The sequence below is a fragment of the Pongo pygmaeus genome, chromosome 2 (assembly GCF_028885625.2).
Source record: "Pongo pygmaeus isolate AG05252 chromosome 2, NHGRI_mPonPyg2-v2.0_pri, whole genome shotgun sequence".
Classification (NCBI taxonomy): domain Eukaryota; kingdom Metazoa; phylum Chordata; class Mammalia; order Primates; family Hominidae; genus Pongo; species Pongo pygmaeus.
The window spans coordinates 44,776,162-44,794,679 of record NC_085930.1 but is presented as its reverse complement, the minus strand read 5'-3'; the positions used below and the strand labels follow the sequence as shown (position 1 = coordinate 44,794,679).

Sequence of the window (18,518 nt, the reverse complement as noted above, 5' to 3'; positions counted from 1 at the left end):
AAACCAGTGAGAACAAAGATGCAATGTACCAGAATCCCTGGGACACATTTAAAGCGGTGTGTAGAGGGAAATTCGTTGTACTAAATGCCCACAAGAGAAAGCAGGAAAGATCTAAAATCAACACTGTAACATCACAATTAAAAGAACTAGAGAAGCAAGAGCAAACAAATTCAAAAGCTAGCAGAAGGCAAGAAATAACTAAGATCAGAGCAAAACTGAAAGAGATAGAGACACAAAAAACCCTTCAAAAAAAATCAATGAATCCGAGAGCTGGTTTTTTGAAATGATCAACAAAATTGACAGACCGCTGGCAAGATTAATAAAGAAGAAAAGAGAGAAGAATCAAATACACTCAATAAAAAAATGATAAAGGGGATATCACCACCAATCCCACAGAAATACAAACTGCATCAGAGAATACTATAAACACCTCTACGCAAATAAACTAGAAAATCTAGAAGAAATGGATAAATTCCTGGACACATACACCCTCCCAAGACTAAAGCAGGAAGAAGTTGAATCTCTGAATAGACCAATAACAGGCTCTGAAATTGAGGCAATACTTAATAGCCTACCAACCAAAAAAATTCCAGGACCAGATGGATTCACAGCCGAATTCTATCAGAGGCACAAAGAGGAGCTGGTACCATTCCTTCTGAAACTATTCCAATCAACAGAAAAAGAGGGAATCCTCCCTAACTTATTTTATGAGGCCAGCATCATCCTGATACCAAAGCCTGTCAGAGACACAACAAAAAAAGAGAATTTTAGACCAATACCCCTGATGAATATTGATGCAAAAATCCTCAATAAAACACACTGGCAAACCAAATCCAGCAGCACATCAAAAAGCTTATCCATCATGATCAAGCTGGCTTCATCTTTGGGACACAAGGCTGGTTCAACATACACAAATCAATAAACGTAATCCATCACGTAAACAGAACCAATGACAAAAACCGCATGATTATCTCAATAGATGCAGAAAAGGCCTTTGACAAAATTCAACAGCCCTTCATGCTAAAAACTATCAATGAACTAGGTATTGATGAAATGTATCTCAAAATAATAAGAGCTATTTATGACAAACCAACAGCCAATATCATACTGAATGGGCAAAAATTCGAAGCATTCCCTTTGAAAACCAGTACAAGACAAGGATGTGCTCTCTCATCACTCCTATTCAACATAGTGTTGGAAGTTCTGGCCAGGGCAATCAGGCAGGAGAAAGAAATAAAGGGTATTAGGTTAGGAAAAGAGGAAGTCAAATTGTCCCTGTTTGCAGATGACATGATTGTATATTTAGAAAACCCCATCGTCTCAGCCCAAAATCTCCTTAAGCTGATAAGCAACTTCAGCAGTCTCAGGATATAAAATCAATGTGCAAAAATCACAAGCATTCTTATACACCAATAACAGACAGAGAGCCAAATCATGGGAGAACTCCCATTCACAATTGCTACAAAGAGAATAAAATACCTAGGAATCCAGCTTACAAGGGATGTGAATGACTTTTTCAAGGAGAACTACAAACCACTGCTCAACGAAATAAAAGAGGACACAAACAAATGGAAAACGTTCCATGCTCATGGATAGGAAGAATCAATATCGTGAAAATGGCCATACTGCCGAAGCTAATTTATAGATTCAATGCCATCCCCATCAAGCTACCAATGACTTTCTTCGCAGAACTGGAAAACACTACTTTAATTTCATATGGAACCAAAAAAAAGCCCGCATTGCCAAGACAATCCTAAGCCAAAAGAACAAAGCCGGAGGCATCACACTACCTGATTTCAAATTATACTACAAGGCTACAGTAACCAAAACAGCACAGTGCTGGTACCAAAACAGATATATAGAGCAATGGAATGGAACAGAGACCTCAGAAATAACACCACACATGTACAACCATTTGATCTTTGACAAACCTGACAAAAACAAGAAATGGGGAAAGGATTCCCTATTTAATAAATGGTGCTGGAAAAACTGGCTAGCCATATGCAGAAAGCTGAAAGTGGATCTCTTCCTTACACATTATACAAAAGTTAATTCCAGATGGATTAAAGACTTAAATGTTAGACCTAAAACTATAAAATCCCTAGAAGAAAACCTAGGCAATACCATTCAGGACATAGGCATGGGCAAGGACTTCATGACTAAAACACCAAAAGCAATGGCAACAAAAGCCAAAATAGACAAATGGGATCCAATTAAACTAAAGAGCTTCTGCATGGCAAAAGAAACTACCATTAGAATGAACAGGCAAACTACAGAATGGGAGAAAATGTTTGCAATCTACCCATTTCACAAAGGGCTAATCTCCAGAATCTACAAAGAACTCAAACAAATTTACAAGAAAAAAACAAGCAACCCCATCAAAAAGTGGGCAAACGATATGAACAGACACTTCTCAAAAGAAGACATTTATGCAGCCAACAGACACATGAAAAAATGCTCATCATCACTGGTCATCAGAGAAATGAAAATCAAAACCACAATGAAATACTATCTCACACCAGTTAGAATGGCGATCATTAAAAAGCTGGGGAACAACAGGTGCTGGAGAGAATGTGGAGAAATAGGAATGCTTTTACACTGTTGGTGGGAGTGTAAACTAGTTCAACCATTGTGGAAGACAGTGTGGCAATTCCTCAAGGATCTAGAACTACAAATACCATTTGACCCAGCAATCCCATTACTGGGTATATACCTAAAGGATTATAAATCATGCCACTATAAAGACACATACGCACGTATGTTTATTGCGGCACTATTCACGATAGCAAAGACTTGGACCCAACCCAAACATCCATCAATGATAGACTGGATTAAGAAAATGTGGCACATATACAGCATAGAATACTATGCAGTCATAAAAAAGATGAGTTCATGTCCTTTGCAGGGACATGGATGAAGCTGGAAACCATCATTCTCAGCAAACTTTCACAAGGACAGAAAACCAAACACCGCATGTTCTCACTCATAGGTGGGAATTGAACAATGAGAACACTTGGACACAGGGTGGGGAACATCACACACCAGGGCCTGTCGTCGGGGGGTGAGGGCCTTGGGGAGGGATAGCATTAGGAGAAATACCTAATGTAAATGACGAGTTGATGGGTACAGCAAACCAACTCAGCACAAGTATATCTATGTAACAAACCTGCACATTGTGTACATGTACCCTAGAATTAAAGTATAATAATTTTTTAAAAAAAGAAAAAAAAGTGTTTTTAACACTAAAATACAATTTTTAAAAATTGAAAAAAAAAGAGAATCTGCCAGTATTCACACATGAACACACACACACACACTCACACACATACACACATTCCACCCCATTTAGAGTGACCAATTGTCCCTATTTGTCCCCTTGGGACTAAAGGGGTTCCCAAGACAAGGGACTTTCAGTGCTAAAACTGGAAAAGTTCCAGAGAAACTGGGACAAGTTGATTGCCCTAACCCCTAACCCATCAGAGGTATTTTTGTCCTGATTTAGAAGAGTTTCATAGGAGGAACAGCAGGGCACAGAGGACTCTCCCTCACTTTGAGTGCAGTTTTGCTCATCCCGGCCATTCTCACAGTCCCTGAAGCCATCACAGATGAGAGGGCCATGCTGCCTGAAGGAGCTGGTATTGCAGGCAGGTTGAGGGCTCACTAGAATAAAAAATAAAAACAGAAAGTTCATGAGCCTGAGATACCAGCTGGGTTCTCTGATGATCAGCAGTGCCAGTCTCAAGGTACAAATCATTAAGATGACCTGTAAAACAAAAAGTGTATTTTCCTCAAAACTGACACTTCCATGAGGAAAAGTAGGTGTTTAAACTTTGGTGTAATTTCTAGCACTTGTTTTGTCAGATCTGATTTTTGCTTTTGTATAAATGCATTAAACTCTGGTGGCTTGTTTATTTAGTTACAATTAAATTCATCATAGTAATTTATTTTAAGGGAGATAAAAATCATAAGCTGTGATCTAAATCAAACTCGTCTACCTTCTGAAGCAAAATAGGAGTGTCCTGAGATTGGAGATTTTGTCTTCTTCATCTCCGTACCTCAAGCCCCTGAACAAATAGTAGTTGTTTACTCAAGGTTTGTTGAATGAATTTATGAATGTGAGATCTTAAAGGATAACAGACTTTGGGTTTATGTGGCCCTGTGGTCTCTTTGGAATTATTTTGTCTGATGAGATCCATTTCCTGAATTAGGAAATATTCATGTAAATCTATCATGTTTTTCCTCTTTGGAATACTTTCATCAATTGCCTTTAGACCAGCAACAAGTACAAGCAAGCAAATTTAGAAAGTATGATTCCTTAGACATTTCTGGTTTTGTGAATAGTTATCAGTTTTGCTATCTGCACCTGTTTTTTCAGAGCTATCTCTTCTGAGGGCAGGTAGGAGGATACTGCTGCCCTAAAATTGTTCTTTAGGTCCCTGAGTATACCTAGTGGACACTTAGAAAATAGCTCCAAAAAATGGCACAATGAGGAATAATGATTACCAAAAAACAGTCCTTATTATAAATTAACAATAATCATTTTTGTTTGGAGAATCAGCACAAAAAATAATAATGTAAAAAAACCTCAGTCATTATATAATGATCAGTATTTATTTTCTTAAGAAATAGAACATTATAGATTTAAATAATTAATGAACCATAAGCTAAGACAAATTTTGTGTTTTGTCTTGTCAATTAAAAAAATAAGGTATAAACTAGGCATGGTGGCTCATGCCTGTAATCCCAGCAGTTTGGGAAGCCAAGGTAGGAGGACTGCTTGAGGTCAGGAGTTTTAGACTGGCTTGGGCAATGCAGTGAGACCCCATCTGTATGAAAAATAAAAAAAAGTTAGTGGCGTTGGTGGTGTGCGCCTGTATTCCCAGCTACTCAGGAGGCTGAGGGGGGAAGATCCCTTGAGCCCAGGAGTTAGAGGCTGCAGTGAGCTATGATCATACCACTGCTCTCCAGCCTGGATGGCAGAGCAATACCTTGTCTCTAAAATATAAATAAATAAAGTATATAGTCAGAGGTTATTTTTTATTAATATAATTTTTCACAATTAGATATAGCATATTAACTATATTTTTCCAAGGATAAGAAAAAGATTAAATAGCATCATCATTGTAACTGTATTTGATTTAAACACTCTGGACCTTCAGGAGAAACTGCCAATGGTGTCACATAGTCCAGTGAATTGTCCTTCCCATATTGCTCCCTGAAACTAGAGATAGATTCAGGAATGAGGTACAAATAGTCATGAAAAATTAAGACAGAGATTCTCCACCCAAAATAAGAATCTCCAGTTACCCCACACCTTAGTCATCACCAATGTGATGTCAATACAAATTGTACAGGTTAGAAAAATAACAACAAAATTTTTTCTTTTATGGGACTGGCTGCAGTGGCTCATGCCTGTAATCTCAACACTTTGGGAGGCCAAGGCAGTCAGAATGCTTGAGGCCAGGAGTTTGACACCAGCCTGTGCAGCAAAGTGAGACATTGTCTTTAATAAAAATCTTTTAAAAATTAGTGATATGTGGTGGTGCACACCTATAGTCCCAGCTACTCAGGAGGCTGAGGTGGGAGGATCGCTTGAGTCCAGGAAGTCAAGGCTGCAGTGAGCTGTGATTGTGCCACTGCATTCTAACCTGAGTGACAAAGCAAGACCTTGTCTCAAAGAAAAAGAAAAGAAAAGAAAAGAAAACACACACAAAACCCGTTCTCTTTTATTTACAAACAACATATGGGATCTGGGCTTCATAAAGGAGCATGCTGAAAGAGCACCTCTCTGCAAATTCTGAGCTTCTCTCTAGATGGAGAATCTGTGCCTTCAAATAGGATTTCGGTGTTTAAGATTGTGGTGAATTAAATTCTTAGCCACAGATCTTTACTCCTTGTGGTAGTATTATGCACCCCAGTGTTACCATAGCCCCAAGGTGTACAGAGTGAATTTCCCTGCCCCTGACTTTGTTCTCAGGTATGTGACTTGATTTGAACAATAGAATGTAACACAAATGATGGTGTGCTGGTTCCAAGCCCAGGCCTTATGAGAAACCATGTGCTGCTGCTCTCCCCTCTTTTCCTTTTGCCACTGCCATGACTAGCCCACTGGCTCAATGAGGAAAAGAGCCATCAAAAGTAGAGCTGATTCCAATCTTGGAAGAACCAAGCTCAGGTGGACCCAATACTTGAAGCAGAGCCACCCATATGAGCCCAGCCTAGATTAGTCAGATCCCAGAAAATCCACAGATGCATGATCAAGAATAAATGATTGTTTAAGCCACTGGGTTTTGGGGTAGTTGGTTATGCAGTAATAGATAATAACTACAAAGACTAAGGATATATATCAGCAGCAATCATGGTCCTGAGAAGTTACTTATTCATAAGAAAGTCGTATTAAAAGCTTGAATACCCACCGCAAAACAGTTCATCACTTTCATCAAAGCAGTCATTTACTCCATCACAACGCTGGGCCTGAGGGACACATAAACCGGAGGAGCATCTAAAAGATCCAACAGGGCAGGCTATGGACAACAAAAAATAGAAAATCTTGGATAGATCCCTGAAATCACTAGACCACATTAGCAAATTTAAAGTGTGAAGTGGTTAGGGAGTTGGCAGGGTAGCAATAATAATTATATAGTGTCTCCATCAAATGAAGGCTGCCAGTCATTGAAAGACAAAAAAGCGGAACATAGAAGAGCGAAGAAGAAAGCAGTATCCACCTGGAGCTCTCTGTGAGCACTGCCTTCAGGTCATATGCACAAGCAAACTTCTACTATCTCCATAGTCTAGTCTCAGCTGGATGACTTTGTCATATACCTGAAGAATGTGAAAGTTGGAACATACCTAAGGGAACCCAGCGTTCCTAATGTGGAGTCTTTAGACAGCCCTAGAGAATCTTAAATTGACTTCTGGTGTCCCTGAATCTTCTGTGATCAGATGAGTTATTCTGTATGTCTTAAATTACATTTTCAAGTGAGCTGTGCTTCAAAACATATTAGTAACCACTGCTCTTATCACGTTGGACCTAGAGAGATTACTTACTGGCCTCGAACCCAGACTCCTGCCCCCTACCTCCCTGTCCATTAATCTTTCCTCTTCAACCAGGCTTCTGATTAATGATCCATTCCCTGATTCAAGATTCATTCCTGATCTTGAATCATTCATCCTGAGTTTGTAGGTAAACATTAGAGAAATAATGAATCCTTCCTCCCCTTGTGCAAAAGAATGGGGGAAAGTGTATGGTAGAGTGAAACACTATTTCAATGGCACATGTTGGAATGGATGAGATGCTGGAAAATAGTTATGGTTTGAAAAAAAATTAAAAATAAAACAGCTTGCTTTATCTACCTGTGACTCTGCTGGAAACTGTAATACTCTGATATTCAGGATGTAATATTCTTAATCTAGAAGAAAGTCTATTAGAGATTGGCAAAGAAGGACATGGTCTAAAGAAATGTTCTCTCAAGTCATATCCCTGTGGACTCTTCAGTGGGCAATCTTTACTTTTTCCCTCTTAAGATGGGTCAAAGATTTCCTGAGCATGTCATTACCCACTCTCTGTAGTTCTAATGACTTCCCTCACACATTGCCTTTTCTGATGAGCACTTCCTGGCCACTCTTCCAGTAGTTTTCAGTATGAATTTCAAACTCAATATTCTGAGGGCTGATATTTGAACTCCCTCCACCAAACAGCTCTTCCTGTGCAAACACAGGCCAAAGTGAGTGACAAGTGTTGGCTTTGGATCCACTACATGTTGGTGTAAACATCATATTTACAGAGAATGATGGCTAGCAAGAACTACAAACCAATACATGTCTTGTTTTTAAGGAATAATGTGAGAAATTATTTTTCAACTATAAATCAGTAATATTAAAAGGTTATATGATTTCTTTAATAATTCAAAGTATAGTAGTAATAAATATGTAATCTTATATATTTGTTATATTTATTTGTATTTTATATTTATTATTTATTATAGAAATAAGTATGTAAAAGGAAATAGCAGAAATAAAGCAGTATTCATTTCTTAAATTCTCACAGTTTAGAATTATAAAATGTTATCCACTATGTAAGTATTAAGTTTTCCTAAGGAGGTGATCCCAGGCTTACGCTGACTGATGTTGTAACTGCCATATTCTACCAAAAGTGGCTTGTCTGAAAGCCTTGAACTGCACTGGAGCTGAATGTGAACCAGAGGGCTGGGCACTCGAAAAATTGTCTGATGATCCATGTAGGAGCCACAGTACCTGAGGAGACAAGAGTCGGGGAGAACACACAGCTTGAGGTTCTGTTGACTGAATTCCTATTCATGGTGAATTCTCGAACACTTTGGTCATTTGGTTTTCACAAACAGAGATGCGTATGGTAGAGCTAATGGCAGTTATTCATTCTAGGCCATGTGACTGTGATCAAGTAACTTCTGCCCTCTTTATTTTCTCCTCTGCTTAATGGAACAATAATAGTACCATTGACCTGTTGCTTTCCTCACCATCACTTATGATCCAAAGAAATATGGATTTAATTCTCCCAGTTTTCTCTCCTTTTACAATGTGAAAACCTGTGTAACATAAGAATTGCCTGCTTTTGTCAACAAGCCTCTCTGCCAAGCAAAGTGGAGTTCATTCGATCAGGTTGAAAATATGCAAAGAATTCCAGCAAGACTAAAAGCAAAAGACAACATTATTTCAGTCTAAATTGAAATCTGACATGCACATAAGGGCTTGTCCTTTGCAAAATTTCAAAGAATTAATGTCTGTCTCCAATATTTCCCTACCCTGATTATTTTTTCTTACCTCTCATCACCTAATGCCCCCCAGTATCCTTTTGAGAAAATATCCCTCCTGTTAATAATTCTCATTACATTAGAACTGTGGTTAGTGGAGCATACAGTATTATTATATTGCAGGCCTGTAAGTTAGTCCACCGCCCTGTGTAGATGAGGCTCTTCCCACAGAGAAACCTGCAAGATCTTGATGGGAGACAGCAGACACAAGGCTTGGGGGTAATTGTTGCGGGAAGTCAGGGACCCTGAATGGAGGGACCAGCTGAAGCCATGGCAGAGGAATTTCGATTCTGAAGATTTCATGGACATTTATTAGTTCCCCAGATTAATACTTTTATAATTTCTTACGCCTGTCTTTACTGCAATCTCTAAACATAAATTGTGAAGATTTCATGGACACTTATCACTTCACCAATCAATACCCTTGTGATTTCCTGTGCCTGTTTTTACTTTAATCTCTTAATCCCATCATTTTCATAAGCTGAGGAGGATGTATGTCGCCTCAGGACCCTGTGATGATTGCGTTAACTGCACAAATTGTTTCTAGAGCATGTGAGTTTGAACAGTATGAAATCTGGGCACCGTGGAAAAAGAACAGGATAACAGCAATGTTCAGGGAACAAGAGAGATAACCTTAAACTCTGACCGCCGGTGAGCCGGGTGGAACAGAGCCATATTTCTCTTCTTTCAAAAGCAAATGGGAGAAATATCGCTGAATTCTTTTTCTCAGCAAGGAACATCCCTGAGAAAGAGAATGCACCCCTGAGGGTGGGCCTCTAAAATGGCCCCCTTGGGTGTGGCTGTCTTCTATGGTCTAGACTGTAGGGATGAAATAAGCCCCAGTCTCCCATAGCACTCCCAGGCTTATTAGGACGAGGAAATTCCCGCCTAATAAATTTTTGGTCAGACCAGTTGTCTGCTTTCAAACCCTGTCTCCCGATAAGATGTTATCAATGACAATGCATGCCCAAAACTTCATTAGCAATTTGAATTTCGCCCTGGTCCTGTGGTCCTGTGATCTCGCCCTGCCTCCATTTGCCTTGTGATATTCTATTACCTTGTGAAGCACGTGATCTCTGTGACCCACACCCTATTCCTACACTCCCTCCCCTTTGAAAATCCCTAATAAAAACTTGCTGGTTTTACGGCTCGGGGGCATCACAGAACCTGCCGACATGTGATGTCTCCCCCGGACGCCCAGCTTTAAAATTTCTCTCTTTTGTACTCTGTCCCTTTATTTCTCAACCAGGCCGATGCTTTGGGAAAATAAAAAAGAACCTACGTGACTATGGGGGGCAGGTTCCCCGATAGGTAATGACCTCCACTGGAACCTGTGATGCCAATTACTCTAGGCCCCTAAAGCACTCGGGAAACAGGCATCTTCCATGGATCAGACACTGGCATTCAGGAGCACAGATAACCTATGATTTTAAGGATTAAAGGAGGAAAGCATTCACGTGTTTTTCAGGAAGAGCCTTTCTCAATTGGCTGAAGTACAGGAACTGATAACCTGTTAGACCAATTCCTGAGGTATGAGGAAGAGATGGCAAATGCAGATATCCTTCTGGCTAACTGGGAGCCAGGGTCTGAGAGGCACCTGAAAGCCAAGCCATGCCAAACTTTTGGAGTCAGAGTTGGCCATCTTGAGATCAGAATCCTGTGCTCTTAAAAACATGCTGATTATGTTATCTGAATCTCATAGTGATTTTCTTTGTGCTCACCATTAACATTTAGTAGAGTTTCCTTGCAAAGATGAGCCTTGCTAGGCGTGTTAAGGGGAATCAAGAGGACAGAGATCACATGCTTGGGCTGGAGTTTAAAGGGGGAGAGTACGCAATGGGGAATAATGGTGGCTTATGAAATGAAAGTTTTAAAACTGAGAAACTGGAGAAAGCCAGCAAGAGACAGTTTATATAGACAGACACATGACAAGTGAGGAAATTCAGACATAAAGACGTGAAATAACTTGCTAAAGTTCAAATAGCAAGTAAGTAAAACCAAGATTTGGATGCCAACTGGCCCGATGCTAAATTCTAGCACACCAAAGCAGTTCTGTCCTGCTAAATCTTTGTAAAAAGGCCATCCATTTCTTCGGGGTTCATATACCGCAGTCCAGCTGCCCTGAGCATTCACACCTCACCCCCAGGCTGTCTAGAGGAGATCATTACGCTTCTTCCAGTCAGGATTACTTTTTCCTTCTTCCCCATTATAGCCTCAATTTCCTTAGGCTAACTGCTCAGCAAGGTGTATAGTTAGCACAATTAAAGCTTTTCCTTTTTACATGAAAATTACTTGATGATGTGAAGGGCTGGCATTTTAAATCCTGAGGGTAAAGAAGCATCAAATGAATCTGACAGGATTTCAGCCAGCCCACAAGCCTAGTGAAGAACTGGCCCTTTAGGAAAGGATGGGGCCGAGAGAGCTTTCCTGGTATTGCTTGGGAGCAGATCCTGCTGCTACTTAGGCAGCAATAAACATATCACAGGTCACTGTTGTGATTTAGGGATAAAATAGTCCCTCATTTTCAAAGCACAGCTTTGTCATAGGCTTACGCCTTCACGAAAGATTTGTAAAGATTTATTTTCTGGATCTCTATTTTAATTAAATAACAAAATGCAGTATCTTTAAAGCCTTGGGGGCATGTTCTATAGTATTTATCCAACAAGTGTCATTTCAAAAACAATCTTGTTATTCATATTAATAATAGCTAGTATTTTTTGCTTTGTGGTATACATGATTTCATAAATGCAAACCAAAAAACAAACAAGAAAAAACTTATTAAGAATCATTACCTCATTTCACCAACCAAAACTCAAAGAAGTTAAATAATTTGCCCTAGTTAATGTAGCTACTAAATGATAGAGCTGTAACTTGAACCCAGGTCTTCTGACTCCCACAAAATAGAGCCCCAATTCAATTACACTCCCCAAAATAATACAGTCTGCATTTTAATAATGAATCCAAGAATGTCCTTAAATTTGATAAAGCCTATTCCAGTGAAGACAGGACCAGTTATTTTGCAAGTAGTCTGTCTAAAGGAATTGAAAGAAGTTTGTTCTGAAAAAAGCACTTAGAAAGGGAAGGTTTCACTCATAGAATAACAATGAGCAAAGAAGTAGCAGGCAAATCCTTTAACTTAACAGAATTCTCTGAAAGTGAACTAAGAAGCTATTCTGTGGTCAAGACAGGGCATCCTGTATTTTTGAAAACCTATTCAGGGGCTGGGTGTGGTGGCTCATGCCTGTAATCCTGGAACTTTGGGGGGCTGAGGAAGGTGGATCACTTGAGGTCAGGAGCTTGACACCAGCCTGGCCAACATGGCAAAACCCCGTCTCTACTAAAACTACGAAGATTAGCCAGGTATGGTGGTGCGTGCCTGTAGTCCCAGCTACTTGGCAGGCTGAGGCAGGAGAATCGCTTGAACCCAGGAGGCAGAGGTTGCAGTGAGCCAAGATCACACCACAGCACTCCAGCTTGGGTGAGAGAGCAAAACTCTGTCTCAAAAAAATAAAAATAAAAATAAAAATACAAAACTATTTAATTCAGTGCCTATTTAATCTGTTATAGATTTAGAAGCAAATCAACAACAACAATTAAGGGACAAATTAAGAGTGAGAGTAAGCACCTAGTACATTGGTTCTAGAGCCAAGTAGATTGGTTCTAGCCCTAAGCCCCTAGATTTCTGATTAGCTTCAACCCATTTCCCAGTCTCAGGATCCAGCCAGGCCAACTGGGACTTTCCTACCACACAGAATTGGTCAATGGTCTCTAACACTTTTTTCCAGCAGAACCCCAATTTATTATACTCCCCCATGGATCCAGGATTTGAAAAACTCATCTGCCAAATACTCTTGTGAAGTGTGGAATATACATATCTGTAGCCCAGCAGCAGAGAGCAGTGGTGGGGCAGGAGCCCTGAGACATGGGTTTGAATCCTGCCTCCATCACTCATGAGCTGCATGGCCTTGAGCAAGTTACGTAACTCCTATATCCCTCAGTTTCCCTGACTGTAAATGGTAAAGCGCAAACTCTTTGAGGACAAGGAACACACAGCTATGAGCCTTTCATCAGATGCCTCACATATGAAAATCACTTACATGTGCTCATTAATTTCCCACCATCCATGCTCACAGCCTTTCATACTCTTCTTGGTTATTGAATAGTTATAGAATTTCAGTGCTATGCCAAGAGTTGATAGAGAAGTCTGTGAAAATAAACATTCAGTCAGAAAAAAACGCTTCAATCAAAGGATGTATTTACTTATTCCCTTGGCTTGTTGTTTCAAGGTCATTCTACTCCTTGTGCCCTGTGGCCCTTAGCGGGGTAAACCAGTTCTCCTGAACAAAGCGGGATAAGGAGGAGGGCGTTCTGAAGAAGGAAGCAGGCAGCCATGTATTCACGGAGCAGCTGCTGGGTCCCAAGTGGAGCGGGGTGACTTGAGACTTATCAGCATCTCTGGGTTTCAGTTTCTCCCTGTTAGTGTGAACTTAACTTTAATAACACCCACTAGTTAATGAGTGCAAACACCTTCCTCTTTTAATGTACATATGATACAGCTGATTTAAAGCATCATTCAGATTCTTTAGATAAAGGAGAAATGAATCAGCCTCCTCTTCATATTAAATTCAGTATTTCTGAAGGCTGTTAGTGAGTCACCCCTAGATCTTCTTGGAAGACGTCAAAAGAGAAAGCTGCCTACGTGTATGAGCAAACACGTGTGTGTGTGTGTGCATGCACCACTCCATGCACACACACACACACACACTATGCAACTGACTTTTTTGTTGCATTTTGTGGTATACATCTGTATTATGTCTGATATGACAAAGCTTTAGTTTTGATTTTCACTTTGACCCAGGAATTATTTAAGGAATTTTTACATTTAAGAGAGTCAAATTTGGGTTCATCCATTTTTAAGCTTTCTAATTCTATCTTAGTTGAATAAGAGTATCATTTATAGTGCTTTAAATTTTCTAAATTTTGTGATCAAATTTATGAATGCTTCATGGTCACTTTAAAAAAGGAGTAGTCTGCTTATATATAATATGAAACTTGTGTATGATATTCAATATTTAATATTCCTTATTTATTGTCCACTATCTCTGTCATGAATGAAGAGACTTAAAATTCCTTATTTAAGCATTGCCCACTTCTTTGCTTATGTTTTTTACTTTTCTCTATAAAATAATTTTTATAGAGACAGGGTTTCACCACATTTCCCAGGCTGGTCTCGAACTCCTGGGTTCAAGTGATCCACCCGCCTCAGCCTCCAAAAGTGTTGGGATTATAGGCGTGAGCACTGTGCTTAGCCAGCATTGCCCACTTCTCTCTTTGTATTTCCACTTGTTTTTGGTTTATGAGTATTAATGCTGTTTCATTTGCTGCATAAACAATTGACGTAATTAGATCTTGTGGATCATCATCTTTATCATTATAAATTGCTTTTTGTCTCGTACTTACAAATCAGGGATATCGTTGCCCTGATTTCAGTGTTGCCTGGTACTAAGATTGTGAACTCTGCTTTTTGTTGTTTATACTTGCCTGATACATTGCCCATCCTTTTTGTTCAGCCTTATTGAGTTGCTTTTTAGTTCATTTTGTCTTTTGAAAATAACATAAAGTTCAGTTTTAGGTAATACTTTGTAATTCAATCTTACTGTCTTTTTCTTTAGGTGAATTTTACCCATTACTTGTATTGCTCTGAAAGACGTTTGGTTTTAGTTATGTCATCGTATTGTATGTTGTGCTGTGTGTGTGTGTGTGTGTGTCTGCGCAAGTGTTTGCTTGTTTCCAATGTGCATTTGAATAGAGTAAACCACCCTTCACCTACTTTTGAGGGAGAATGAATCAGGCACTTTATGTTTCTCACTTAAACATCACAACAACTCTGTTGGGCAGGTAGTGTGAATCCCGTTGCACAGAAGAAAAAACCAAGACTAACCAAGATAAGTAACTTTACCAAGGTTAAAAAATGCAGAGCACAGATTCAGACCAGCCCTGCATGTCTCTGAAGGTCACCCTTTTCCCGGTGTATCAGGCTGCTTGGATACCAACATGGGGGTCTCAATCGGAAAAGGATTGTCTTATGTTTACCGAAAACCCAGGGCTCATGAGAACACATATCAATTTTTTTAAGTCTTCTCATCTGGTTATTTCTTCACATAAAAAATATGCAAACTGGCCGGGTGCAGTGGCTCACGCCTGTAATCCCAGCACTTTGGGAGGCCGAGGAGGGAGGATCACGAGGTCAGGAGATCGAGACCATCCTGGCTAACACGGTGAAACCCCGTCTCTACTAAAAATAGAAAAAATTAGCCAGGCTTGGTGGCGGGCGCCTGTAGTCCCAGCTACTCGGGAGGCTGAGGCAGGAGAATGGTGTGAACCTGGGAGGTGGAGCTTGCAGTGAGCCGAGGTGTGCCACTGCACTCCAGCCTGGGCGACAGAGCAAGACTCTGTCTCAAAAAAAAAAAAAAAAAATGCAAACGGAGAGATAGTAAATATGTTAAGTAACTAATGTAAATCTTATAATGTAAGAACATCTTGCAGTGCAATCGTCTACAAGAAGCTCAGTTAGGCATTTTCACTATATTCCACAGCTTCAAAATAAAAATGGATTCATATGCAACACTACCTTCCAATCCAGAGTTCCTCCATAGTGAAAAGAAATGAGTCCCCTTGCACACTGATTCCACTAACACAGAATTGCACACAATTCTACATTTGTATACAGATTGGCCAAGAGACATTACTTATATTAACCTGCTTGACAAACAGAGGGGTGACATTTAGTTTCACAGTGCATTGCAAGCTATTTCAACAAATGAACAAAAAAATAAGCCCGCTATTATATGTTCTGTGTTCTCTGTTTCTGTTCCCTATCCTCCGCCTTCGCGTTGGGACTGTAATATTTAAATATTTCTCTAGTCAGTGATGGTGATAGGATGCAGGAGGACTTATCTTTCAGCCCACCCCTAATTTGCTAGTGGTCGTGTGTACACAACCCAAGAACCCACCTCAGATGAGCAGTGAAAGTTTCTGTGGTAAAACTGCTTGCATATTTCCTTCACAGAAGCAGGGAACAGGGCTCCCTTCTGGGAAATCTTGTGCATTTCCTAAGTGATATAAGGAGGTGACTTACGTGGCCCGTAAAAATCCGTGCTTATGCCCGGCGGACCTAAATTGGATGGTGCTGTGCTGATGACTTTTGTGATAAAACAATTCAAAGCACTGCTCCATTTTCCTTTTCTAAGATTCTATAACAAAATGTATTGGAATACAAAAAAAGAAGGGAGGAGGTAAATGTTCAGCTAAGTGATTGTTAAGAAACATAGGGAAGCAGAACATCTTTAGAAACCCAGAAAAGGAGAAGGGGCTAAATGTATTTATGATTCCTTCTAGTCCTACCTGGGTCACTTTCTGTTTGAGTGATCCCTAGCAAATGTTTCAACCTGTCTCTTTTTCTGTACCTATAAAATGTGCTAAGAATATGTCTTCTATATTAGAGGTGTGTTTTGAAGGGCAAATAAAAATATGTTGCCAAAAATACTGAAGTGCTAAACAAATATAGACAACATAATATAAACTCAACACCCTTTTTTGGTTGTACTTATTTGTTCCTTCTTCCCCTGTAGTCTGTAAGCTCCATGAGAACAAGAACTTTATCTTGCTACTAGGCATCCCCATATAGAGCCTGACACATGGCAGACATTTAATAAGCATTGTTGAGTGGACAAGAGAGCTTGAGAGAAGAATCTTTTAAGCTGTAGCAGGAGTTAATCTTTCTCAAATAAATAAGACCTTAAAGATCAGCTGAAAGTGAGTTTGCAAAGGGGGTTGGTTGCTCTTCAGTAAATTTCAAAATGGGACCAGACACTAAGATGGATTGAGGAGAATATAAACTAACTTTTGGGTAAAAAACTTTTATCGTGATGAGTCAATATTTTAGTTACTTAAGTCATCTAGTTCTTATTTTTTTAATAAATTCAAAGCTATTTTACAGGTGAAAAAAAGTCAATTTTACACTGATTTCCATTCACAGTAACATGCCCTCATGTTTTCAAAGCTTTCTGAAAAGGAACAGCTTTATTTAACCTCTACACTGAGGAGGACAAACTTGCTGAGAGATGACAACAGCTAACATGTTTGTCCTGGTGTTTCCTGCCTCGTTTCTCCCATTCCTCACTTGCCCACTGGGATGCTCTTTTTCTTATAAAGAGTTTTTTTTTTTTCTTCAGTATTTCTCACCCCCAACCCCTAGCAAAACAGTAAATGATCCATATTCTTATTCACACCCTGACTAAAAGTCCCAACAAAGTTTTAAAATTTTCATTTTAAGGCTATGGATTATTAAGAAGTCAACCTTTATTTTATCTCAAAGGAATTTCAAACATTTGACAGAGCTTTTGAGAATGGCACTGTCTTTTTCTGCTATCACACAAGCTCAAGAAGGTTAATCTGCTTTGTGGAGAGACTGAAGAAATGGAGATTTGTTTCGTTTCCCTCTTCCTTCCCTAACCCTTTCTTTCATCTCCTCTTTTCCTCTTCTTCTCAGACTCACTGCTTATCTGAGGCCCTGCATTTCTGCTGCCCTGAAGCCTTGAGAATGTGGCAGTGAGCAAGGGTCCAGCACCTTTATCTCTTAATTACTTTGGAAATATTAGTAATAATGATTTTTTTTTAATTTAAGGATACATGCCATCAGGGTATTGACACCAACTTACGGGTTTGGGTAGAGTAATGAAATTATTTTAACTATTTAACTATTATGATCATGCACAAAAAAAATATATGCATCAAGCACCCTCCTGCCTCAGAGTCCCTGGCTCAGCTGTTCTCTTTTCCTGCAACATTCTTATCCTGGGATTCACAAGGTTAATTCTGTCATCTTTCAGGTTTATCTGCAAATGTCCTCTTGTCAGCAAGACTTTCCCTGACCATCCTATTTAAGATAACAAACACCTAACTTGCTATGCTTCATATCTCCCACCCTCAACTCAAGCTATAGAGCCCCCTTCCCTGCTTTATTTTTCTCCACAGCATTTTACCATTACAAGACATATTATGCGTATTTAACTTGTTTGTTTATTACTTGCCTTCCCCTACTGGAAGGTAAGCTCCATGAGAGCAGGGCTGCTCCTCTGTGTGTGTGTCTGATTTCATGGATCCCCAGTGTCTGGAATCGTGCCTGAGTACCTGGCCCATAGTAGTCATTCAATAATATGTTAAATAAACGCAAACAACATACTGCTTGCCACATATATCTAATTCATCTAATTGCTATGCCACACAATAATGAGTTTATATGTATATCCTGAATAAAAAGGTGACACTTTGCCCTGTCTCCATGTGATATTATAGGTGGAGAAAGAAAAAACAGTTTACTAAGATTTTTTTTACAAAAAGCATAAATGCCCTATCTAGCACCAGAGGGAGAGATAGATAGATAGGTAACAGAGATAGATGATAGATAGATAGATAGATAGATAGATAGATAGATAGATAGATAGATAGATAGATAAATAGATAGAAAGATAGATAGATAGATGAGATAGGTAGATAGATAGATAGATAGATAGATAGATAGATAGATAGACAGATATTTCGTATACATTTGTACTCTGGTTTGCTTATACCACTGAAATATAATAGAGTTGTCCCTTAGTACCTGTGGAGGATTGGTTCCAGGAACCCTACAGATATCAAAATTCTCAGATACTGAAGTATCTTATA

General features: G+C 39.4%; 1 protein-coding gene across 1 annotated transcript in view; it reads right to left on the bottom strand.

The window, feature by feature from the left end:
• The window catches only part of TMPRSS7 (transmembrane serine protease 7), a 46,643-nt gene that overhangs the window by 11,501 nt on the left and 16,624 nt on the right, over window positions 1-18,518 (bottom strand). Inside the window, exons 9-12 of the mRNA XM_063661626.1 lie at window positions 12,887-12,993; window positions 8,117-8,253; window positions 6,417-6,524; window positions 3,550-3,660 (exon numbers count right to left, since the gene is read on the bottom strand). Of these exons, the coding sequence (XP_063517696.1) occupies window positions 3,550-3,660; window positions 6,417-6,524; window positions 8,117-8,253; window positions 12,887-12,993 (463 nt within the window). The remainder of the gene's footprint in view (window positions 1-3,549; window positions 3,661-6,416; window positions 6,525-8,116; window positions 8,254-12,886; window positions 12,994-18,518) is intronic.